The sequence below is a fragment of the Halichoerus grypus genome, chromosome 5 (genome assembly GCF_964656455.1).
Source record: "Halichoerus grypus chromosome 5, mHalGry1.hap1.1, whole genome shotgun sequence".
NCBI lineage: Eukaryota > Metazoa > Chordata > Mammalia > Carnivora > Phocidae > Halichoerus > Halichoerus grypus.
Window position 1 is genome coordinate 3,271,677 of NC_135716.1, and position 26,230 is coordinate 3,297,906.

Genomic DNA, 26,230 nt, shown 5'->3' on the forward strand with positions numbered 1-26,230 from the left:
CTTTCTCTTCAAGCTAGTGCTGGAGTTCTAGCCAGAGCAATGAGGCAAGAAAATAAATAAAAGGCGCCCCCATTGGAAAGGGGGAAGTAAAGCTAGAGAGTGGCACATGACGTGATCCTATGTGTAGAAAATCCTTTAAAACACACATACACACAGGGGCGCCTGGGTGGCTCAGTCGTTAAGCATCTGCCTTTGGCTCAGGTCATGATCCCGGGGTCCTCGGATAGAGCCCCGCATCGGGCTCCCTGCTCCGCGGGAAGCCTGCTTCTCCCTCTCCCACTCCCCCTGCTTGTGTTCCCTCTCTCATTGTGTCTCTCTCTCTGTCAAATAAATAAATAAAGTCGTTTAAAAAAAATTTTTTTAAATACACATACACACAATATTAAAGTTAATAAACAGGGGCACCTGGCTGGCTCAGTTGGTAGAATATGCAACTCTTGATCTTGGGGTTATAATTTCAAGCCCCACGTTGGGTGGAGAGATTACTTACACTCTTAAAAAAAAGGTAACAAACAAATTCAACAAGTAGATAAAATATGGTTTATCCAAACAGTGGACTAATGCTCAGTCGTAAAAGTAAGTGAAGTACGCCACACCCAACCTGGATAACCCTGGGAAACATTATATTGTGGAAGAAATCAGACACAAAAGGCCACATGGTACACAATTCCATGATGCTGTGATTTCTAATAACAAATATGTATCTTCATTCCATTCCTGGCACAGAGCTCTTAAAACCCTTGGGATTTCCTAGGTGCAAAGAGAGACAAAGGTGTCTTTTGTTATCCCCACAAGCCCCTTTCAACCACACCTGACTTTATGCTAATGAGGTGACTTTTGGAAAGCCCCTAAGAAGGGAGAGGAGCTGGTTGCCAGGGGGACCAACAACGTGCGGTGCATGTCTGGCAAGTGACATAAGGTGACACAAAGCTGGTGGCCCACCCCGGCGATGCTGCTGCTGACCCGGACATGGGGTTACATGAGATCCCGCCATTGCTCGGTTGTATTTCCCATTTTGACCAGCAAGTGAGCTGTGGGAGTCATGCTGACGTTGGGGAGGTTCCCCTCTCGGGGCCACCAAATTGCTGGGACGGAGCGGCTCATCCTCCCCGGTTGCTGAGCACAGTGCAGACATGGCAGGTGGCAAACCAGAGCCCACGGGCTGTCCTGACTCAAGAAGATAAGGAGGTATTAGCTGTGGGCTGGAGGCTAGCAGAAGTTATCCTTGCAGGATGAGACGAGAGGACACGAGGTGACGCGGAGGGGTCCGCCGTCGGCAGCGACGATGCAGACCAAGCCTCCCCTTTCCGCGAGCGCATGGCCAGGAGCGCGTCCTGGCCGTGACCTCGGGGAGGCGTCACCGGATGATGTTTCAGCTGAGATTGCTGTGCTCCAAGGAGGCACGGGGGTCTGAGCGCCGCCGTTGGGCAGTGAAGAAGCACGGTGCTGGCAGCTGACCCTGGAGGAGGCCTTGATGTGGGGCTTCGGGAGCCTCCCGGGACCAACAGCTGCCCAGTGCATGTGCGCGGAATCGAGTGCACATGTGGACAGGACCCAGGTCACCGCAGGTCCCAGCTGGTCTGCACAGCCGTGGCTCTGGCCTCCCTGGCCTCCCCCCTCCTTCTAGACCCAGTCAGAAAATTGCCCCCCACTTCCCGGCAGCATCTCATCTCTCAACCACCCCCACCCCCACTGCCCATCGTTCTGTCAACCAAGAAACCTCAGTGTCTCTGGAGACACGCAGAGGTGGGTGAGCTTTCTTGATGAAAAGCCACGTAGTAACGATTTCAGGAATTACAGGCTGAATATGTTCTCTGTATATGGTGTTTCTTTTTAAAAACAACTTTTTAAGAACGTAACAACCATTTTTAGCTCGCTGGGCAATAGAGTGTGTTGATCTTTTAAAATTATAATCAGACCATGTGATGCCCTTGCTCATAACCTCTCAAGACTTCCAGCACACTTAGAGTAAAACATTAAAATTCACACTCCTCCCCAGGGCCCAGCACAGCCTGGGACCTGCCGCCTCCCTACCAAATCAGTCACCCTCGACCTTGGCCACATGGGCCTGGAACATTCTGGCTCGCATGGACCTGCTGGTCTTTGCTCTCATGGCCAGCTTGGCGCTCTCAGCAGGAGTGTGTTTGCAGAGCCATCACCACGATCGATTCTAGAACACCACGTCGCTTCCCAAAGCAACCCCATACCCTTAACCATCACCCACCAGCAACTGGCCCCTGGCAGTCATGAATCTACTCTCCGCTCTATGGATTTGCCTCTTCTAGATCCTTCATGTCAGGGGAATCGCGCAGTATGTGGTCCTTTGTGTCTGGCTTACTCACTTAGCATCATGTCTTCGAAGTCCATCCGCATTGTAACACAGACCAGTACTTCTTTCCTTTTTACCACCAAGTAATAGTCCATCGTATGGCTAGACCACATGTCATCAGTTGGCGGGCATTTGGGTTGTTTCTACTTGTTTGGTTCTTATGTATGAATCACACTGCTGCGAACATTTACATACGAGTTTTTGTGTGGACTTACATTTTTATTTCTCTTGGATATCTACTAGCAATGGAATTTCAAGGTCCTAAGACGATTCTACATTGAACCATTTGAAGACGTGCCGGACTCTTTTCTACCGTGGCAGCCGTGCTGACACCCCCCGCCCCGCCGAGCCGAGCTCAGGGGTGCCGATCCCTCTGCAGCCTTGTCGGCCAACGCTGCGAAGTCTCCTTGTTTTGGTCACGACCATCTCAGTGGTTGCTACGTGCTGTTTCGTTGTTTGGATCTGTATTTCTCTGATGCCTAAGGGCGTGGAGCATCTTTCCATGTACTGACTGGCTGTCCGTGGGTCTGCTTTGGAGAAATATCTGCCCAGGTCCTTTCTCAGTGAGGTCTCAGGCTCACATGTCCCCTCTCCAGAAAGACCTTCCCACCCCCAAGTGTGTCCCACCCCTCCCCCGCCGCTCTCTGGCGGGCCCGCACCTGCTCCCGGGCTGGTAGATAGTGTAGACAGAGGCTCCCATTTCCTTGTTGAGCATCTGACATTTCCTCCAGGTTCTGGAGCAGAAACTTATTCTTAAATAAGAGAATAAATGAATTCATTTTGGTAATTGCTTAAATCAGGATGTTTAACTTCATACCTGAGTTTCTTATGAGTCTGGCTGGATCTTTGGATTCTTAACTTTTTATCCCTAAAGAGATGAAGACTGCCTTCCATCCAGGTTATTAAATGAGCTGGATTCCGTAGCATAGAAGCAAAAACCAACTTTAATTTTTCCCCAACTGTCCCTCCAAATGCACTCTGATCAAATTCATTGTCCACCGTGGATAAAACCCCACTCTGTGTGTGTCCGATTTACTCTGCGTGTGTCCACCAAACGGATACCATGTGCCAAGCATTTCTCTAAGCCCTGCGGGTCCAGGAATGAACAGAGTAGGTAAGTAAGTAATCAATCAGTGGCCTCTCGGTTTTAACATTGAAAAGTCTGGTACAGACTGAGAATGGCCTGATTCCGGTTCATTCCAGCTATGAATCAAAATCCAAATCCTTAACCGATTTGAAATATTTCTCTTCCCCCGGTCAGGCTGGACACAGAGGCGGGGCTGGGAGCTGGCCAGGCATTTTGAAGCTGAGTAATATCCTAAAAGCAATGGAAGAATAAGTAAGCACAAAAATCAATGTTTTTTGACCTTAAAGGACCAAAAAAAAAAAAGATCGGGGACTTGGAGTTACAATAAAATGTTCCACAGGGAAAAGCTCGAAAGAAACACAATATGACAAACCAAACATGGTGCTACTTAGGTACAAACAATGCTGGCGTCCTCCAAGCTGGTGTGTGCGCACTGCCGGGTGGGTTTCCAGTAAGTAAGTGGGGGAGGGTGCGGGAATCCCCCTGTTTTCTATGATTCATTCAGGTTTGCAGTAAGTTCCGGGAAATACTCATGAGCAGGTTCCTCAGGATCAATTCACTCCCCACCACTGAGCAGCAGACTAGCCAGTGTCTTCGAGAAAAACCAGGAGGCAGAGGGGGTCCTTCTTAGGGGCTGTACCCCATGGAGAGGCTGGGGGTCGGCAGAGGCCCTGACTGGGGAGCGGCTCTTTGCCCCAGCATGCGCTCCCAGCCCACGGCGGTGCCCTTGGCCTCACTGAACGGGAAGGCCAGAGAGCTGGAGTCCTGGGCATGTGACGGGGTGAGGGACCCTGGGGTGCTGGGACCAACCGTAGCTCTGTCACCATAGAAACCTGGAGGCCAAGCATAGGCCTGGGATGAAAGGCGCCTCAACATGTACGGGACCCAAAAGACGCTAAGTACCAGGATCCAGACGCCGAAGGCCACATGGCCTGTGACTCCCCTTGTAGGAAATGTTCCAAACAGGCAAATCCATGGGGACGGATGGATAGCAAAGTGGCAGTTGTCGGGGCTGGGGGAGGGGGCTTGGGGGGCTGACTGCGAATGGGCGTGGGGTTCTGTGGGGGGTGATGGAAAAAGTCTGGGACTAGACAGAGGCAGTTGATACCATTGAACATACTTAAAGCCCCTGAGCTGTTGCTTTAGACCAGTAGCTTTCACGCCACGTGTATTAGTGGGTGAACTGTGTGTTATGTGTGTTGCTCTGCGTGTATTTTACCTCAATAAAAAAAGGAGACAAAGTCGGGATCAGTGCTAATTATTCTTGGAGCCCCTTAGTCATTCGTTAGGGAACTGGTTGAGGTCAGGAGGCCCGAGCATGCCCAGTGTCCGTGGCCAGACCACGGGGGAGCCTCGTGATGGAGCTCTCCCCTCTCGTCCTCTGGATGAAGCTGTTGGCAGAGACTTACCGGTCAGACCTGCAGAGACGGCTCATCATTTTCACACCCAGGGAATTATTGACCAGGCACAAGTGGCCTTTTTATATCTTGTTTGAAAGACATCAGTCATGTTCCCTTTCAGCAGTGACACAAAAGTGGATTTAAAGCATGCCTCTGTCCCGCGTGGCTCCTGTGTTTCCTGACACGGTCTCAAGGTCACCAGGCCACGTCGCAGAGCTGTGGAGAGCCGTGGTCTCTGACCTGGAAAGGCCCCCGCACCCCGTGTGCCCCAACTCACCAGGCAGCTCGGAGGGCTCGGAACGGCCAGTTTCTAGAGGCCCCACTTCCATAGATGTTTCTCTCGGTGAGGAACAAAGGCCCCTCACTGATCCCAAGTCCCCGCAGGTGCCTGGGCCTGAGCTCAGGAGAAGGACCACAGCCAGGCCGGGCCCGTGAGCCCTCTGGGGTCCAGACTCCGGGTGTTGGCTCCCGGGACCCTCTGAATTCAGGGAAGTGTGACCTGGATTGGGCCCCTTGTGTCCCCAACATGCACCAAGGGACAGAGTGCCCTTGAGGGAGAAGCAAAAGCAAAGACATTGATAAAGTAAATGGCCACGTACTTTTTCAAACAGATGCAAGCAGTTCTCTTCTTTTGCTGAGCTCAGGACTCAGCCTGGTCGGCATGGCATTAGGTGGGACCCGGACGTGAACGCTGGTGATTCTGTGCGATCCAATGGGACTGTTTTCTGGGACTATCGCGTTTCTCAACACACAGCCGATAAAATGGATGGGCATCGATCCATGAGGTAGTTAAACCCACTTTGTTAAATCCTTTCAAGAAATGCTCTAAGTTGGGTCAATCAAGCCTCATCTTATCTCATCTTATCAAATGTTTGGTATTTCTGCCCCAATAGCCAAGATAACTACAGCAGGTGAGCTGCCGAGTGACTGTTTTTAAGCTGTGTATCCTGCCCCTTCCTCTGAATTCATAAGAAAATCCAAAACGGAATGGAATTGTTTCTGATATATATGCTTGGCTTTCATTGAATCAATCTCCAAAGCCATAAACACATATCGGTGCACACGCTCACTCGTGTTTCCCATAGGAACGCCGTGCCTTGCTTCTGGGGCCCTCAGACTCCCTGCCCCGTAAGGGACTTCCCTGTCTAGCGACATGTCACACCCTACCGGGTGTGAAGTCACGTTAAAGAACATAGTGCTTTAGGGGAGCCTGGGTGGCTCAGTTGTTAAGCGTCTGCCTTCAGCTCAGGTCATGATCCCGGGATCCTGGGATTGAGCCCCGCATCGGGCTCCCTGCTCCGCGGGGAAGCCTGCTTCTCCCTCTCCCACTCCCCCTCCTTGTGTTCCCTCTCTCACTGTGTCTCTCTCTGTTAAATAAATAAAATCTTTTAAAAAAAAAAGAACATAGTGCTTTATTTTCTTTCTCTAGTAAGATAGTACGAACTAAATACATTAATTATATTAGACTTTTATCTAGGGGCGCCTGGGTGGCGCAGTCGGTGAAGCATCTGCCTTCCGCTCAGGTCATGATCTCAGGGTCCTGGGATCAAGCCCTGAGTCGGGCTCCCTGCTCAGCGGGGAGTCTGCGTCTCCCTCTGCCCGTCGCTCCCCCCATTCGTGCTCTCTCTCTCTCTCTCCCTCTCTCTCTCTTTCTCAAATAAATAAATAATCTTTAAAAAATAGATATATAGGGGCGCCTGGGTGGCTCAGATGGTTAAGCGTCTGCCTTCGGCTCAGGTCATGATCCCAGTGTCCTGGGATCGAGCCCCGCATCGGGCTCCTGGCTCAGCGGGGAGTCTGCTTCTCCCTCTCCCTCTGCCTCTCTCACTGCTCATGCTCTCTCTCTCTCTGTATCTGTGTCTCAAATGAATAAATAAAATCTTAAAATAAATAAATAATAGATATATATTAGACTTTAATCTTCATTGAATGTAATCTTGACTGTTTTTAGTGTTGTATCACACAAAATGCATCCCCTAATATAGTTCTACAATATTCCTGGAAATGCAGACTAGCGTCCGCGGTGCAAAATGAAGTCACCTTCTGACAGAAAGCGTGTCTATTTGGCTGACATGGGGGCGCTGGCTCGGCGAGTCAGATTATATGCACGTTTTTCCCACAGACTGAATAAACTGTGCAGCTCTAAGAGTTTGACACACATTTAAAAGAAGTAGTTTTTTAAACACTTTATTGGCAAAAGTATAAAGGAGGGAACGATATTTTTTGTCCCCTAGACCTCTCTGGATACATTGGGTGGACGCGGGCGCCTCTCGGGAAAGAGTACAGAGCGCCGTGGGTGCTGGTGCTCTGTAATCAGCCTCGGCGCTGCTAGCGGGAGTCCGTCTAATTATATTCTTTGTGTTTCAAGATATTTTCCTTTTGGGTCTTCTAACTCGTTTGCAGTTATATATATAAATTTGAGAACTGGCTTGTCAATTTGCTTTTTTTAAAAAGCCCCTCGGGATTTTCAATCAGTCGCTTTTGCTGGGTAACAACGCTAGGGGATTTCACCGCGCACCTGTGTGCCCCGCTGCATCTGGCTGGGAGGCTTCCTGTTCACGCGGGGCCAGGCCGAGCGGGCAGCGTTCCTCTGGGTGACCCGGGTGGACCGTGGGAGAGGCCACGCCTGCGGCTGAACCACACAACCACGCCGAAGTCTCTTGGGGCAGCTCTGCTAACGTCCTAGTGGCCTAAGCAAGTCACACGGTTGAGCCAGCGTCAATGGAGTGAGAAATAACCGTTCCCGGGGGAGAGGGGCGGGAGCGATGACTTGGGGACAGTAATGTAGCCTGCCACACCTTTCTTGCAGACACGCAGACCTGACTGGGGCCATGAAAGCTCCTTTTGAAAGCCAGGTGATTTCCAGCGCTTGGCTTTCTTCACCCTGAGCGTGCAGCTGATCACATTGTCAGCTGTAGTCATCACTCGTGACGGTCGGCAGGAGATCACCGCGAGGTGCTTGGCACACAGCTGGGAAGGGGCTCAGAGAACCCCACGGCCACAGCAGAATTTCCCGTCCACTATTTATATGAGCACAGCGCTCAGCCCTGACAACTACAGAAATGGGAAGTGAGACTAGAACAGTCGCAACCCAGTAATGAGTCATTCCCGGACCTGTGAAATCATAGAGGAAGCCCCATCCTTTTCTTTACGAGATGCATTTCCAACAAAAGTGTACTTTTCATGGCTAATAATGATTATTCCAAGTTTGTAATATAGTTGAGTTTTGATCAGTTGTGAACTGGTAATTCTAATGATAAATAAATCCAGGAGAATTTTTCTAACACTTGAAGGCTTACAGGAAATAAAACAAATTTTAAAATTTCGATGTATAGATACATTTTTGTTGTAGAGAAGCCCGTAGAGTGATCAGTAAGATTTTCAGATGTAAAGATGTTACCTTAGGATAAATATCTGTGGAAGAATTAAAATGGAAATATGAGTTCTAGGAATAACAGATCAAGTATCTAAATATTAAAAGAAGAGCTTGATCAGGTACTGTTATTTAATGGATCATGTTGGATCAAATCAATGTGGTATTTATATTCCATCTGGTTACATTTTAAAAAGTGATATGACAGCTTTATTTTTAAGTGTCAATATTTACAATATGCCAGAAATTGAATTCTTTGTAACTATTTAAACTTAGGAAATATTTTACATGTCAACTTAATGTGTGAGGGGGGATACAAAATATTTAAAATTATTTTAGGGAGTATGTGAGCAAAACTGGAGATTGTGGGCACCAAGTGCACCCGGGGGCCTTACAGTCAGAAGAAACTGAGACCCCAGCTCCAGACCCCGGCTGGGGCAGTCCCACTGCACCTGTCAGGCGGTGGCTGCCGTCGAGTTTAGACCACACTGCTCCGGCCGTGTGGTCCGCCTGCCTCAGCTCCACGTCGGCAGCGCCCTGGGGACCGAATGAACAGGTGCACACCTGGTGCTGAGATCGGGGGTTTGGGCCAGAAGGAGCGCACTGTGCTAGCGTTTATTATCTTGACGGAAATCCTTTCCGAATAGGGGGTGCACGCCCCCATGGGATGGAAAAAAGTTCCTCTCGTGGAGCCACACTCAATTCTGCTTTTTCAAGAACACAGAACAAGACTCTTCCCTTTGCCAGGTGAGAACGGCCTAAGAGGTCTGAAGCAGCATCTCCCCACCCCGCCCCCGAGCCATGCACGCTGTCCCCTGCTGTGACCTCACCGTCTCTAGATGGGTCCCAGTTCTGGTTGCCCTCCTCCGTGTGGGGCTGCGCAGAAACAAGGTTTTGAAACAGAGGACTTTGGTGAGTATGGGGCCACCACTTACAGAGCAAGCCCTATGTCCCCTCACTACTGACCACATCCGGCCCATGAGGTCCCAACGAGGACACCGTGCTAATCCCAGCATGTGTGGAGGACGCAGGACCAATCCCAGAGCTGTGTGACTGTACCCCCCGTCTCGTCAGAGAAAGGAGGCCATCGAGCTTCCCCGAGATAATGTGTAGGGGACAGAAACCCAACGCTACATAAATGCTCCTTATTCTTCCTGCATTCGTCAAGATCCCTCCCGTGGTACTATTCAGAGTGGAGGTGATGTTCTAGATGTGGGCCGACCAAGAAAAGCACATTGTTGCAGGGCTTCCTCCAGTGTGAAAAGCTAGATTTCCACACCTTACTCCTGGGTTAGCTTTTCCTCAGCCGTAGGCTCAGGGCATCATGAGGACAAGTGAGGAAGTGGGGCAGGTCGGCCCGACACTGAGGTGGGGAGGGGGTCGGGGACCTTTCCCAAGGAGGCAGGCCACACCAGGGCGTGTCTTCGCCCCCATAAGCAGCAGGACGCGGGAGAAGTTTGGACAAGCAGTGACACGGTCAAACAGGCTTCGGGAAGTGTGGGGAGTGGACTGGAGAGGTGGGGTGACAGGGTAGGAGGGGACTGCAGCAGGTGGGGCTAGAGGCGATGGGGGGAGAGAGGTGGGTGAGCCAAGGTGATTAAGAGGAGGTATCAGCGGTCCCGCCGATGGGCTGGGAGGGGGCAGAGAAGGAACTTCAAATATAAAGCATCCGATGATGCCACCGCAAGCTCGGAATAGGTCTAAATCTCCTCCTCTTGCCCTTCAAGAGCCCCTGATCCGGTGGGACCATGATGGTGGTGTCTCCTTGGCACTTTAATATCCATTGCTCTAATCGCTGATGAGGTGAGCGCCCTTTTCGCCCCTTTACTGTCCTTTTGTGCTACTCTTTTTTAAGTGTATGAGTGTTTTGCCAATTTTCTATTGAATTGTGTTTCTTTGAAAATGTTGAAACTCTCTTATAGATTCCTAATAGGGTCTTTTGCCTGTTGTTGGACGCGTATGGTGCAAATTCTCCTCTCCCTGTGTGGGCTTTTCCACTCTCTAGGATGCTGTTCTCTGACGTTTTATTATGGAAATTTTCAAATATGTGCAACCATTGGGAGAAGAGTGTAATGACCCCCAACCCCCACCCCTTGCCCATCACTTGCCTTCTTCCGTCCCTACTTCCCTACTGGGTTTACTCTGAAGCAAAATCCAGCAACTGCACCTTCTTGCTTCGAAGTGTTTCAGTTAATGCTCTAGAAACGGCTCCTTTTTTAGTGACATAATCAAAACACCATTATCACAGCTAAAATTGTTAATAATTATTTCTCAATATCACCAAATAGCCAATCAGAATTCAAATTTTCCTAATAATCCCATGATTTTTTTTCTGTTTTTTTAAAAAATCAAATCCCCAAGTGGGTACACTTATGATGCCTTTTGATGAATAGTTCTTAATTTAATGAAATTCAATTGTTCATTACTTTCCTTCAGGGTAGTGTTCTTTTTTCTCATTTAGGAAATCTTTTCTTACCTCAAGGTCATGAAGACCATCCCCTGCATTGTCTTGTAAAATTCTTATTGTTTTGCCTTTCACATTGCATCTATAATCCACCCCGAACGGGGTTTTAATGCATTTTCCCCATATGGATATCCCATGTGGGTCCTAGTACCATTGATCAAAAAAGCCCATCCTTCCTCCCACTGCTCTGAGGTGCCAGTTTCTTCCCAAATCAAGTGTCCACATCCACGTGGTCACTTTCTGACCTCTCACTTGTCTTCCCTTGGCCTTGGTCTATGGATATAGCAATGTCATTCTGTTTTAATTACTATGGCTTCCTAATAAGTCCTGAGATCTGACAGAACTAGTCCTACCACTTGGTTCTTCTTTCTCAAGAGTGACTTGGCTATTTTGCCCTTTGCATGTCCACATAAACTGTCAAATAAGCTTGTCCCGTCCCCCATCCCACCCTTCCCTCCCACAGCAGCAACAACAAAAAACCTATTGGAATCAAGTTAAATCTAGAGGGAGAAGTCAATTTGGCCAATGTAAAGTGGCGTCTTTATATTATGGAGTCCCGATCCAGGAATGTGCTATCTTTACCCATTTATTTAGATCTTATTAAATTTCTCAGTAATGTTAGGGGCGCCTGGGGGGCTCAGTCAGTTAAGCATCCGACTCTTGGTTTCAGCTCAGGTATGATCTCAGGGTTGTGAGATCAAGCCCTGCATCAGGCTCTGCACTCAGTAGGGAGTCTGCTTGAGATTCTCTCCCTTTCCCTCTGCTCTTCCCACTAACGCTTTCTCACTCTCTCTCTCTCAAATGAATAAATACATCTTTAAAGAAATTTCTCAACAATGTTTTATAGATGTCTGTGTAGAAGTTTTGCACATTTTTTTGACATGTTCCTAGATTTTTGATGTTCCTTTTTGTTTAAATTTAACTTTTAATTGGGCACCTGGGTGGCTCAGTCGGTTAAGCGTCTGCCTTCGGCTCAGGTCATGATCCCCCGGGATTGAGCCCCGCGTCGGTCTCCCCCTGCTCTGCTGGGAGCCTGCTTCTCCCTCTGCCACTCCCTCTGCTTGCTACTCCCGCTGCTTGTGCTCTCTCTCTCTGTCAAATAAATAAAATCTTAAAAAATAAGTAAATAAATTTAACTTTTAATTGTCACTAGTACATAGAATTATGGTTAATTTTAAAATATTGATCTTAAAGCCAAAAACCTTGCTAAATGATACTGTGTTAGTGGCTTATGTCCAAGAACCGTCATACTAGGTGACGAGAAGGACAGTATAAAGGAATCGTTGCGGACAGTTAATATTATATGTTTTACTCCTTTGATAGTATAATGTTTACCAAATGGTTTCTCCCTCTATGAAAAATAACTTATATTGATCTCTTTGACTCCAGGAAATGCTACAAGTTGTATACACCACATCAATAGTCACCCCCAGGAACTTTGGAGAATATGCATTAGGATGAGTTTGTAACTCTTGGCCTTGAAGTGTAACAAGTCTTGCAGGCATGTGGCAGGTGCTCTGAGGGTAGTGCTCACCCCATGCTCCAGAAATCTGGGCTGTCCCCAGGTTTGGACAGAGGGAGGCATGGGCAGCCACCCCTCACAGATGAGGTCCACGGTCCTTCAAAGAACTGGGTTCCGAGTTAAATTTGAGGGGTGTTAGGTAAGCGTGCCAGATTGAAAGGTGGAGAAAAACACCCAAGTAAAAACCCAGTAGCTTGAGAGGACACGGTTCATAGAACCAAAAAAGCTTATTCCTTGACTGGAGTAGTAGAAGGGGTAGACAGTATTCATACAAGGTCCCCAGATAAGGGAAGGGGGCGAGCGGGGGGACCAGGGCATCAGCCCATGGGAGGAGGGTTGTGGCAGATTTGGAAGAGGTTGCTGTCACCATGTGGTCACCTCCGTGGCCTTTCTGACTGCTCCCCTCCAGGCTCTGTGGGAGTGGGATGGAGCTCTGTAGGGGGAGACAGGGGTCCGGATGGCTCCAGGTCCACCACCAACCCTTTCTGCCATTCAGCAAGCCCATGGTCAGATGATGAGGCTCTGTCTTCGGGGCTGATGCGGTTACCCCACTAATCAAGGTGGCGGTCTCAGGAGAACCACCTGTGTGAAGTAGCCGCCCCACCCTGTGGGCTGCTCTCAGAAAGACTGTGCCAAACGTTACCTTAGTCAGCCGGCCATTCGGCTGCTAACTTGTTTTCCAGCTCGCTGCCTTTCAGACGCGCATCCGCTCACTGTCTGTGGCTAATCCCGTGAGGTGTCCAAAGTGTAAATTTGAGTATTGCAATGACGGATGAAGGAAACAAACAAACAAGGTGGGGCCTTCCCAGCGCACATCTGTTACTGGTATTTCTTCTGACAGTCCCTCCCCCGAGGTGGGGATCAGACCATCTATGTTAGCAGGGAGCTTAACAGGAAACGTGGGAGACCCAGGAGGTGGCGTTGAATGACAGCCTTCAGGGGCGAACGTGAAGGTGACTCTCCTCCATCACACAGCCTCTGGGGGAAGCGACCTTCGTCATGGAGGTGGGATTGTGTTGCCACTCCCTGGAATACAGTTTCACGTGTCCTGTGCACCTGCTTTCAGAGGTTTCAGCCTGGGAGCTAACTTCCCCAGGAAGGAGAGAGACATTTCTTGCAAGGTGTGGCATTAATCTCATAATTCTGTCCTGGTGTGTGTGTGTTGTGGGGGGGGGGGAGTGTTATTAGCACATTGGAGTGTCTTTTTTTTTTTTAATTATCCTATTTACTTTGAGATAATTATAGACTCACAATTACATAGAAATAGCATGAAGAGATCCCAGGCACCCTTTATCCAGCTTCCCCAACAGTAATACCTTGCAAAACTATAGTACAATATTACAACCAGGATATTAACTTCGATAGAGTCAAGATACAAACTTCTCTAGCACGGTGAGGACTTTCACAGCCACGGTCTCTTCCCTCCCTCCGCCCCCTCCTTAGCCTCTCCAAACCACTAATATGTTCTCCACTTCTCTAATTTTGTCATTTCAAGGATGGCATATAAATGGAATCATGTAATAGGTAACCTTTTGGAATGGGCTTTTTCCCACTCTGCATACTTCTCTTGAGAGTCATGCTAGCGGTTGTGTGCATAGTTTGTTCTGTTTGACTGGTGAGGAATGTTCCATGTGTGCATGGGCCACAGTTTAACTACTCACCAATTAAGGACACTTGGGTTGTTTCGAAGTTTGGGTTATACAAATAAAGCTGCTATAAATATTCATGTACAGGTTTATGTGTAAACACGAGGTGCCATTTGTCTGGGAGAAATACCCAGGAGCACGATTGCTGGGTGGAAAGGTGGTTGGATGTTTAGTGTTTTGAGAAACTGCGAGAAACTCTTTTCCCTGGAGGCTGTACCACTGGACATTTGCACGGCAAAGTGGGAGTGATCCAGTTTCTCTGTAGTGTCCTGGGCTTAGTGGTTGTCACTGTTTTATGTTAGGCTCTGTGACGGGTTGTACTGACATCGTATTGTGCTTCGAATGTGCATCTCTCTAATGGGCAGTGGTGGCCCGTTTGCAGTTAAGATCTCCCTCAGTGCATACCTCTCCTTGTCTTTTGCCCATGCTCAGAATGGATTGCTTTTTTTTTTTTTAGATTTTTAAAATTTAGGGGTGCCTGGCTGGCTCAGTCGTTGGGCGTCTGCCTTCGGCTCAGGTCATGGTCCCAGGGTCCTGGGATCGAGCCCCGCATCGGGCTCCCTGCTCCGCGGGAAGCCTGCTTCTCCCTCTCCCACTCCCCCTGCTTGTGTCCCCTCTCTCACTGTCTCTTTCACTGTCAAATAAATAAATAAAATCTTAAAAAAAAAAGATTTTTAAAATTTATTTATTTTTGGGGGGAGGGGCAGAGGCAGAAGCAGAGGGAGAGAATCTCAAGCACACTCCCCGCTGAGTGGGGAGCCCAGGGTGGGGCTCAGTCCTGCCGTGAGGGGATCATAGCCTGAGCCGAAACCAAGAGAAGGATGCCTGACTGCGCTACCCAGGCGCCCTGATTGTTGGCTTTTATTTCCTGTTGAACTTTGAGAGTTTTTTATATAGTTTAGAGTCTAGTTTTTTGTCAGATATTCAGGGTGCAAACATTTTCTCCCGCTCTAAGCTGGCCTAGTCCTCTGACCCTTTTAACGGGTCCTCTTGCAGAGCAAAAAAGTTTTAATTTTGATGAAGTCCAATGTATCTTTTTCCCTTCGTGGATTGTGCCTTTGGTGTCCAGTCTAGGAATTGTTTGCCTAGCCTTAGATTCCCCCAAATTTTCTTTTTTTAAGTTTTATGTTTGCATATATTTATTTTTATTTTTTTATTTTTTTATTTTATTTTATTTTTGATGTCTGATCTTATTTATTTGTCACTCATAGAAAATCTCATTTTTGACTGGACTCAGACTTAGAGGTAGAAGCTCTCAGAGAGGACAGCCTCCGTCTCTTGGCGATCTGTTCCTGGCGTTTTTCTTTGGCCTCCTTCATTCTCGTGGCCAAAAGTTGAGCGTATTCTGCAGCCTCTTCCTTATTTTTCTTAGTGCGCTGCTTCTTCAAAGCAATACGCCACCGTTTGTGCTGGAGGACACGTGGGGTAACAAGACGCTGAATCTTAGGCGCTTTGGTTCTAGGTTTCTTTCCTTCTTTGTTTAGGGGCTTTCTCACAACATACTGGCGGACATCATCTTCTTTAGAGAGATTGAAAAGTTTGCGGATTCTGCTGGCTCTTTCGGGCCCCAGGCGACGTGGCACAGTAGTGTCAGTGAGTCCAGGAATATCCGTCTCCCCTTTTTTTTACAATGACCAAGTTGAGAACACTGAGATTGGCATCCACAATGCAACCCCCAACAGGTTTGCGCTTTCTCCAGTCCTCCTTGGTCTATAGCGGGAATGCCCCTTACTCAGCAGCAGGCGGACACGGCCATGGGTCAGGACACCCTGCTTCATGGGGAAGCCTTGTTTGTCATTGCCACCACTGATTCGGACCACATAACCCTTCCATTCTTCACCCAGAGCATCAGCAGCAACTTCTGTGGCCATGCTTCTCATAAAAGGTACGAAGTTGGCATTCATCGTCCACTTCAATGAGTTTCTGGCAGCCCGTAGCTGGGAAAGAGATGTTCAGCTTCATCCCGAAGCAGCCTACCGCCTCCGAGGCGCCACGAAAAAGAGGACGCTATTTTTTTTTATTATTTTTTAATGTTTGCATTTAAATCCGTCATCCATTTTGAGTTAATTTTTCAGTGTCTGCGTGTTAGCAGCATCTTGGCTGCTTTTCCTTCTTAGAGGAAGGAGCAGGTCTGAGGGCAGTATGTCTCCTGGGCATACATAAGCTGCCGCCTGGCTTGACTCCTGTGTTCCCAGACGGGATGCCCTCTGCAGCTCGGCTGTGTCAGTGGCCCCTGGGCTGGTGCAAGGAGGTGGCCCCGGTTGCCTGCGTGTTCAGGATTCTTGACTTAGCCTCTGTTGGGTGCACAAAATGACGACGTGATTTATGTATTCAAACTAAGTGGTTTCCATTTAATGTTAATGTTGGGTTCAGGGTGTAGAAATTGCTTAGATGTGAATTTTGTTCCTACTATGATAGAAGTATTTGTCAACTCCGAAGCACACCCTTGGGGTCTTAATTCAGAAAAACAGCCAATAGTTTTGTCCAAAGAACCTTAGAAGGGGTACAGTGGAGGGGGATCATGGAAAGAGCTCTACTTCAGTGTTTCCCAAAGTGTGCTCCATGGAACACAGAGGTACCCTGTGACAAGAGTTCTGTGGCGCAGTGGGTGTGGGCCTGCATACCTCTGTTCCCCTCCTTCCTCTTTGTAGAATCATGATTCTTAACACTTTGTTAAAGGTTTTGAGAAGGCTTGCACTCGATAAATCTGTTGAGTGTTAACTCAGTGCTTCCCATTTATGTGACCTCCTAACGGAGGACATGTTTCTGGAACTGATTTATTCCAGCGTCTACCTTTTAGACTTGGAGAAACGAAGGGCCCCCAGTGTTGAGGGCTTCGCTGGCCCGACGCCCACAGGAGCACGGCGCGTGAGTTCCGCTCACCCCCCCCCCCCCCCCCCCGCCTCTCCTGCAGCCACCTGCCCGGGGTCCGTGTCTCTGGCCGGGATGCGAGTCCTGCAGTCGTGCCGCACGGGGAGCCCCAAACACGGAGCAGTGAATTGTACAGGCAGGAAGATGGGGCACCAGAAGACCCCTGAGTCGGCCCCACGTGGCCAATGCCAAGTGCTGGATGAGGACCGGGAGGAGCAGAGCATCGGGGGGAGGGTGCGGGGTGCTCTAGAGACATTTCACAGCAAGCGCTGGGGGGACTCAGTGAAATGTGTTAAGTATTCACGGAAGGCGGGAGAGGAAGGCAGCGGGGCGCGGGGCTTTCTGCTGGAGGATGGACCCGCTGGCCCTGCTGGGGAGCCCAGGAGGAAGAGCAGGCTGGGAGGAGGGGAGAGGAGATGCACTTGCTTTGGGGGTGCAGGCCCGGAGCCCGTGGGGGGCGGGGCGCCGCAGGAAGGGGCGGGAGGAGGGCAGCTCCGGGAAGAGAGCCGCGGAGGAGCGCCCCGAGTCCCAGCGGCGGGGAGGGCGAGCCCCAGCTCCGAGACGGCGCCCCTCGCCGGCAGGGGGCGCGTGTGCGGTCCCCGCGGCGTCGCGACACAATGAAGCGTCTGGGAGACATTATGTTGCCTGACCTTCTGCACAGGAACCCTTGCAACAAAGTTACTCGAGGAGCGGCAGGCGGGGCTGCGGGGCCGCGCGGCTCCGGGGCCTGGGGGCGGGCGACGAGGCTGCAGGTGACAGCAGCCCAGCCTACGGCAGGGAGGCCCGGGGCCGGAGACTGCGGCGGGGGACAGCCGGCTGGGGGCGTGAGCGGGCAGAGGCAGACACAGAGCGGGCACTGGGGGACGTGCTAGTTCACCAGCAGGAGAGAGAGAGAACACTCAGCGTGGGAACGAGGGAGCACGCAGGGAGGGGAGGAGCAGGCTTCCCGCTGAGCGGGGGCTCCATCCCAGGACCCCGGGATCATGGCGGGAGCTGAAGGCAGACCCTTAACCCACTGAGCCACCCAGGCGCCCCTCATGGTTATTATTTTAAAAAGGTTTTATTGTGAAATACACAGAGGGTACAGAAAATACACGTAAAAAATAAACGTGCAGCTTGAGACTTGCAAATGAACAGCAGTATTGTTGGGAGGTGCGTTTCCGTGGTCACAGCCTCCCGCCCTTCCCCACCCCCCGCAGTACCCACCATGTTGACTCCTGGCGGCCACCTTCTGGTTTACCTTAAGCTTTTTACTAATTATGCGTCCCTAAACACTATAAATTTTGTCTGTTCTGGAACTTTTATAAATGTAATCATGGAGTAGGGCTGATGGTTTCTTTCACTCAACGTTCTTGAAATTCATCCATATTTGAAGGGTCTTCATTTTCATCGCTAGGTTTCACTTTAGGAGTATATATCCCCCCCTGATGGTTAGCTGGGTGGTACCCAGTCCTGGGCTCCTGTGCATCCTGGTCCCTTCCTGTGCTCCCAGACACGCATTTCAGCAGCTCATCTACCTAGGGCCGTGTGTTAGCTTTTCCAGGTGCTGCCAAACATTTTTCTCCAAAATGATTGTATGGATTCACACTCCGACAGTAACACTCTTGAGAGAATGAAGATGTGGATCTGAAGAGCCTGAAGAAGGAAGATTTTGACCAGTCAGAGGGCGTGTCACAGGGCATTGTACACCATATTAAGGATTTTGGACCACATGCAGATGGAAATGGGGAGCCAATGAAGGGTTTTGAACAGAGCAGGCACAAAATCGGATTTGTGACCACACAAAGATGACTCTTGGGTGGTGAACCACAAGGGTAATTTCAGGGGCTTTTCAGGTGGTCCAGGCCACCTTGAGGGGTGGGGCTGGTTAGCAGAGGATTGGAGAGGGATGCATGGGCAACTGGGAGGCTGATGCCATGGCACCAACCCCATTCATATCAATGATTTGCTGAAGATCACTGTCCTTTTAAGTTTCTCTCCACAGGAAATCAAGGTTTTCTGGTACTTTTTAGGGATGTCCTTGAGAATTGCAAAGAGCAGGCAGTGAGCCTATTTAGGATGCTAAGCTCCTTGCAGGCAGGGCTCTTAGTCTTTGCATCACCCTGGGCGGCAGAAACACTCAGTTCCTGGCACCCAATATGCAGGTAACACATTAACAGGATGAAGGAATGCACAGGCAAGGGTGTTAAAACGATGATGAGCAGGTTTGGATTGCATTTCACTTTCAGACTTCTAATCACCCACCAATTAGGAGAGCAAGGAGGTAACTGTTGGCTGGCTTCCCTGGAAAAGGATCCCAAAACAGTTGGATCAGGGGTCTTGAAGAACGGAGGAGGAACGGGTAGGAGGGACGACTTTCCCAAGTACAGGCGGGTAAGTACAGAGACACATGGAGGAGTATGATGGGGCCCGAGAACGGCCCCGCGGGAAGAACCTGCAGAGGCCGCAGAGCGCTGGAGAGGAGCTTGGGTTTGAGCTCATCATTCATGGCAGCTAAAATTTACCAAAAACTTACTGTTCAAGTTTTTTTTTTTCACATGATTATCTGGGTTCTTGGCCGGGAGGTGGCGGTGTGGTCGTGTGCGAGGGCCACCACGCGTTCAAGTTCAAGCTCCGGGCTGGGAGCAAGCTTCCCGACATTCATGTTTCGGTAATAACTTAAAAAAAAAGCCAGGCTGGGATGCTGGGGCGCCAGGACTCCAACAGCACGCCTGCACCGCGTCCAAGTTCCCGAGGCCGGGGGCGGGGTAAGGGTGGGAAGGGCCGTGCGCCCCCCCAGCACCCCTCTCCGGCCCCCCCGCGAGCAGCCAGAACGGGCTCCCCACGCGCGCGGAGGCGGCGGGGAAAACAAGGGGTGTGTTTTCTTTTCTTTCTTCCCGGCCTCTGGCGGCAATGCCAGGCTGGCCCGCTCCGCCCAGTCGGGGAAGACGTCGCTCCTCTGAGTGGCTGCGAGGGGTCCCCCGTCCTGCGTCCGCCCCCGCGGCGGGGCCCCCCGCGCCGCCCCCGCCCCCGCCCCCACGTCCCCGGCGGGTCCCCGTTCCCGCCCGGCGCCGGGCTCCCGGCCGCCCGCGCGCCGACCCCGCCCCTCCTCCTCCCCCCTCCCCCCTTCTTCGCCCCTCCCTCCTCCCCTCCCTCCTCCCCTCCCTCCTCCCCTCCCTCCTCCCCTCCCTCTCTCTTTCGCCCCTCCCTCCTCCCCTCCCTCCTCCCCTCCCTCCTCCCCTCCCTCCTCCCCTCCCTCTCTCTTTCGCCCCTCCCCCCCCCCCCCCGCCCGCCGCCTCCGCCCGCCGCCCCGGCCGCGTCGGGTAAACCTGTTTGGCTAGGCGGCCGCGCCGGGGCGGATCGTGCGGCCGGCGGCTCCCTCCCGGCTCGCGGCGTCGGGGCCCGTGGCGCGCGCGCGGCCGCCCCTCGGCCCCGGAGCCCCTCGGCGGCGCCACCATGTACTCGGGAGCCGGCCCCGGTGAGTCCTCGCGCGGGGGCGCCGGCCCGGCCGCTCGCGCTCGTCCCCGCGGCGGCGGCGGCGGCGGTTGGCGGGCGGTTGGCGGGCGGGGGGCGGGCGGGGGGCGCGGGCCGGGGGGGAGGGGGCGGCGGCGGCGGCGGCGGGCGGGGGCCGGGGGGCGAGGCCGGGGGTGGGGAGGGGCCCCGGGGCGGGCGCGGGCGGCGGCGACGGGGGCCCCCGGGGGGAGGCCGGCGGGACCGGGCCGCCGGCCGTTTCCTCGGCCCACCGCGGGCGCGCAGCCCCGGGCCTCCTCGGGCCCCGAGTCGTCGGGGCGCCCCGCGCGGCCTGGGCCCTTCCCGCGCCCCGAGCCCCGCGGGTGGAGCCGGAGGCCGGGGCCGGGGCCGCGCGGCCCGTGTGTAGGCCCGAGGCCCGCGCCCGCCGCCTCGCCCGCCGCCCGGCCTCCTGCGCCCGGCCCCGCTGCGCCCCGCGGGGCGGCCGGGGATGGCGGGGCCGGCCCGGCTCTAAGCGCCGGAGGGGGTTCGGGCCCGGGGGCGCCGAGCTCGGGGTGCGGACGGCGGGGGCCGGGGACGCGCGGCTGCGGCGCCAGACCGAGCCCGGCGAGCCTGGAGCGCACTCAGTTTCGTTTTTCTCTCTGCCAGCACTTCTGCGGCCCCTTCTCTGAAGGAAAGTCTGGAAATGCTGAATTTTGGCCAATTCCTGTCGGTAGTTAGGACTGTAAACTGAGAGGGACGGGAAGCGGCACCTTAAAACCCTAAAGCTGCGTGCCTCTCATTTTCATTCCAGACACGCCGGCTCCTTATTCAAGTGCTAATTGCCTTTTACAATTTACTAGAAGACGGTGAGGAGATGTGTTGATTCCCTTAGCACCCCTTCTTACTAGTCCGCTCTCTTTCTTTGGAAAAGTTCTAAAAAACTTAAAGGAGTAACACATTTTCCCCCTTGTTTGAAATGCGCCGTGGAAGGGCGGCTGAGGTGCTGGGCCAAGAAAATGGTCAAGTGTTGTAAAGCTTTTTTCCTTCTCCCGCCAGGCACGTGGCTCCTAAATTTCCCGGCTGGCCCTGCCACTTGGACAGGGCATTGCCTGTCCCCTTTGTCCGCCAGGCTGCAGCCGGCTGCAGGCCCCGCGGGCACCAGCCTTGGTCCTGGCCCCATGCTAGGTGTACTCCCGGGCCTGGCCCTCCACGGCCCCATGCTGATGGGGCCCTGGCTTGACCTGGGCCAGACTCGCTCCAAGTCAGGGGGTCTGGAAGCCCCCTCTTGATCCACTCAGGTCCCTTGACCTCGTCCCTCACTGCTGTGTCTGTTCACAAACAGCTCTGTGCCTTGTGAATTCTGAGTGTCTTTTTTCTGATGTCACTTAATTTGAAAGCTGCTCCAAGTCTGAGTGAGACCAACTTTTAAACCCTTCCAGGCTCTCGGCAGTTTGATTGAAGAATGGTTTTACTCCTGCACCCGGGAGATTACTCAGGTCTGGTGGGGAAGGGCCCTGGGCTCTGTTGGCACAGTTCTGAGGGCCAGTTTGGCTTCTTGAGACCCTGGGCAGTCGGTTTCGCTCCCTTCCGCACCCCGCATGCAATGGCAGGGGAGCCCCTCACCTAGCGGAGGGAGGCTCTCCCGGGAGCCCCTGTGGTGTTAACCAATACAGCGTGGGTTTTTTCAGAGCTTCAGTTTAAAAGTTGAAGGCCCCGAAAAAGTAAAGAACCTTGAGGAAGGTCAAGCTTTGTGTTGTGTCTCAAGTTAATGAATCCATAGGATGGCTCGCTGAATTGGTGATGTTCATTTTGAAGATACACAACAGAGGCTCCCATGGGTTAAGAACCTTGCCAAGGTCATATGGCCAGTGAGCATTAGGACAATCTGTCTGATCCCAAGCTGACTCTGTACACTCTCCTTAAAGAGGTGGTCTCCAGTCCTTTTGACCTTGACCCACAGTCAGAAGTACCTGTTACATCTAGACTGGACTGGTGTGCGCGTGCGCTCAGGTGTAATTGAAATGAGAGCTTCGGGAAGCACTGCTTACCCTGAACTGTGTGCTCTGCACGGGGCTATTTTTCTCGCCTTTCATTTTCCAAAACCTGTAGCCCTCTGGATCTCCAGGCTCCTTTCTGGTCACTAACACCTTTTGGAAGAATCTTGCTCTCCTGTGGGCCTCTGCATCGTGGCGTGGTGGGGAGAAGGCCTCATGGTTCACCGATAAACCTGCCCTGGAATTGGACAGCTTTGGTTGAAAAAAAAAAATAAATGGGTCTGTAGGATAGTTCCTCGCTAATGGCGCGATGGGAATGAACCCAAATTTCAGGCTCTATGAGTGTGCTGTAATTACAAGGCTGTGTGCAGTTCGGTTTTATTCTGCATACTAAGGTTTTTAATTTGGCTTAAAGGAACTTTTGGAGTAGTTTCTTCAATGAAACTCTTTTTAATGTTACATTTCCTAATTTAGAATAATGAAAATGTTCAGTCTGGATTGTAGAAAAATCACGAATCGTTTTGCTACTTCCAATTTTAATACACTTGTTAAGCAACTTACTAAGTAAATTAATTCAAAAGGTAGAGCTCACAGTAGGTATATGTTATGCTCATGGTAAATGCTATTACATATGTGAATTAATGTTTGTGCTTTGAGGTTTGGTAGTTTTTTTTAACTATTTGAAAGAGTTAGTGGCTCAGGTGGGTTCTCCAGTGACCCTGAACCTTCAGAGATGAACAGCTTCGTTTGTTGTTGTTGTTGTTGATGTTGAACAACTTAAAGATCTTACTGTGTCCGAGGGATCCTGTTCTAAGGGGATTGTTTCTTTGGTTTTATAGTGCTCACGCTGCTGTGAGTTACAGCCCTCTGGGCATTGCTACAAAGTAACTTTTGTGACCTAGAAGTCTTGTTTGCCAGGTATCTAACCTGGATTGTGACTTTGAGAATAACTGGCTCTCTGCCTGGTTTCTGGTGCCGTTGGGTTCCTCCTGCTCCCCACGTCTCTCCCCACCCCAGTTATCAGTGGGGCTATGTCCTGGTCGCCAGTGATGGTGTGGCGTTTGCCCGACGGCAGACGTCCCTCGGCGCTGGTGAGGCTGCTGCGGGCCAGACGGCGCGGATCTGTTGTTACAAGCCTTGAAGAAACCTGTAAATAAGTGTGTAGGAAAACAAGATGGAAAAGCTTCAACTCCTCAAACCTATCTGGTTTTCAGAAGCAGAGTGTTATTTCTTGTTACCTTCAAATTTCAGTGTCAAAACATGGAACAGTGTCAGTCCGGTTTATTCTTTGTAATGAGTGTTACGTGCGTCTGGTAAAATATGTTTTTGTTTCATGAATCGTTACTGTGGGTGTTCAAAATGTAACACTTGAGTTTTTTTTAATAGTTTCTATTGTGAAATAGTTTGAGTGACTAGTACGATATTCGCCCGTTTTTCCATCACCAAGCCTCGGCAGCTCTCCAGATGATCTGCGTTGGCTTCAGATGTTTTCCCCTTTTCCCCTTTGGCTTTGCGGAGATACTCGAAAGCCAATTCCAGATCTGTCATTTCACCCCAAATACTTAAGTACCCTGCCTAAAGAATAGGGTAAACCCAGTGCCATTTCACAACAGTCCATAATCAGGTTCTCTTGTTATCTCAGAAGTGTGTTTACAGTGGGTTGTGTTGGATTGTGAATTTTAATAAAAGTTCACACATAAATTTGGTTTTGTGTCTTTTGGGGCCCTTTAATCTGGACTTTAAAGCTAGCACCCCTCCCCCGCCCGTCCCCCTGCTGTGGACTGGTTGGAGACACTTAATCTTTAAAATCCCTTTTCTTCAGAGTATGTTTATCCCCCCTCCCCCGTTTTCTAAAAAGAGCCCTGTCGTTCAGGATCCCTCTGTTTTGTTGAATAAGGCTGGTTGGAGACCCAGTTGCCTGTGATTTTAATTCTGACACATTTATCTTAAGCAGTGTTTGTAGGCAGACCCCTTTGCATCTGGGAGTTTCCATTGCAGAAGAATCTTGTTCTGAGCAGAAGGGATGTTTTAGGATGTATAGAAAACATGGGTGGTACTTGTGAAGCGTGTTGCATTTGTGCATCTTCAGAGAAGATGGGGATGTCTCTTCCCCAGGTTTGGGTGGGGCCTCTGCAGTGTGAGGTGGGGAGATCTCCTCAGTCACCTTCTGTGTTTGCTCCTGACCATTTCTCCAGACTTCCTGGCTTTCCCCCCAACTTTGTTACCTCGTCCTCTGTGGACGACCCCAAGTGTGGCGCCGTGGCCATGGGCACTCTAGCCAGTTTAAGTATCACTAAGGTACACTATTCTAATTTTTTTTTTCTATTTTTTTTTTCCTGCTTTTCTCTCTCAAAGTTTAAAAACCTGAAACCACTGATTGGTCTCTGGGTCCTTACTCTTCATGACCAAACACCTGTGCCATTCTAATTTATCTTTCAATAGAGCTGTACCCTGGGTGACCAGACTTTATTGTCTACACTGGAAACTTTTATAAGTGAACCAGGGTGGTGGGGGGGCTCCTAATTATTTCCCTGAGAAAACAGGCATACACCAGGGCTGCCTGGGCAAATCAGGGTGGATGTCTCCCTGACTCAAAGCATTTCTTACATCTTGGGCTTATAGATTGGCTCAAAAATAAAGGGCTTAAACATTTTATTTATTTATTTTAAAGATCTACATGCAACAGGGGGCTCGAACTCATGACCCTGAGATCAAGAGTCCGCATGCTCTGCCAGCTGAGCCAGCCAGGCCCCCCTGGGCTTACTCATTTTAAACTTGTTTCACTCTTCAGTGGCTTTTCTTTTACTGAAATCCTCCTAAGGTCTGAAGGATGCAAGCCTGGAGAGATGGCCACCGATTTTTCCATCGCTAGCTACAGACTGGAGGCAGCGTCCCCCGCCTGCTAGAACTTGAAAACCCCACCTTTTAATCTTCCTCTTACTTCCCTCAAGTCACAGCTCAAGCAGTGGACAGACAGGGATTGTCATTGGCGCCAGCCTTGTGGTGTCCTGCGTCTCAGTTTCCCTCATCTGTAAGCAGGGCATTAGGCCTGGCTGGCTCCGGGCCCCTCATGTCTCCCCTCTGCTGACTTCTGCCATGGCTGGGGCTGAGGAAGGAGCCAGGGATCCCTGGGAACCCTGTAGTGAGGGCCCAGGGGCCACGTGCAGGTGATAAGGAAGGTGGGTCAGCCCACCCACAGCTTTGCTGATTCTGACAGCACTGCAACCGAAGAGGGGCTTTGGTGGGCGCCCAGAGGGCTCAGGCAGTTAAGCATCTGACTCTTAATTTTGGCTCAGGTCCTGATCTCAGGGTTGTGGGATTGGGCTCCACATTCATGGGGGAGTCTGCTTCTCTCCTCCCTCTGCCCCTCCCCCCGCTCCTGTGAGCACGCTCTCCAGCTCTCTCTCTGTAAAATAAATAAATAGATCTTAAAAAAAGAGAAGAGGGGTCTTGGCAGCAGCGTGGGGGACAGTATGTGGAAGTGGGAAAGGGGAATTGTAGGCAGGTGGTCAGAGCCTGAGACCGTGGCGCGCCCCCCCCACCCCCGGTGGGATGGCTTTGGTGGAGTGATGGACAGGACCCCTGGGGTCCCCTCCGAACGTAAGCTTGCGCCCAGGTTTGGATCTTGGCGTCTGTACTTACTAGGCAGGGTCCACTTACTTGGTGACATCTGCTGGTATCTGGGCCCCGAACTACCCCTTCTTTGGTCCGGAACTGTGGCCAGCTGTGTCATTTTTCTAAGCCTCTGTTTTCACACCTGGAAAATGAGGCTAATAGCACTGACCTCACTGTCCTCAGAGAGGACAGGGTGAGATGTGCTGAGTAGCCCTGGGCTGGATCTTCACTCTCAAGTGAGGGTGGGTGTGGATTTCCACCATGGTCTGGCCCTGCCCTCTTGCAGGGCAGGGAGTTCAGAAAGCGTGAATGAGCACGCCGCGCAGAGCCCACCCAAAGGAAGCATCCACAGATGGTGGTTGGGGAGCTGGCTGAATCCTCGTCTTCGTGACCACATTTGTGAACCTTTGGAGAGACACCCAAGGGGGCGTCACTACATCTAGCTTTGTTATGGGCAGATGATGACAATGTCAGCAAAAGTACGACATGATAGGAGACCG

General features: G+C 51.2%; 1 protein-coding gene and 1 pseudogene across 1 annotated transcript in view; one reads left to right on the forward strand and one right to left on the reverse strand.

The window, feature by feature from the left end:
• Positions 1 to 14,949: 14,949 nt before the first annotated feature.
• On the reverse strand, positions 14,950 to 15,832 carry LOC118546618 (small ribosomal subunit protein eS6 pseudogene; annotated as a pseudogene).
• Positions 15,833 to 19,973: 4,141 nt separating this feature from the next.
• The window catches only part of AGO2 (argonaute RISC catalytic component 2), a 99,509-nt gene continuing 93,252 nt past the window's right edge, over positions 19,974 to 26,230 (forward strand). Inside the window, exon 1 of the mRNA XM_078071964.1 lies at positions 19,974 to 20,149. Coding sequence (XP_077928090.1) covers positions 20,128 to 20,149 — 22 coding nt within the window. The 5' untranslated portion in view covers positions 19,974 to 20,127. The remainder of the gene's footprint in view (positions 20,150 to 26,230) is intronic.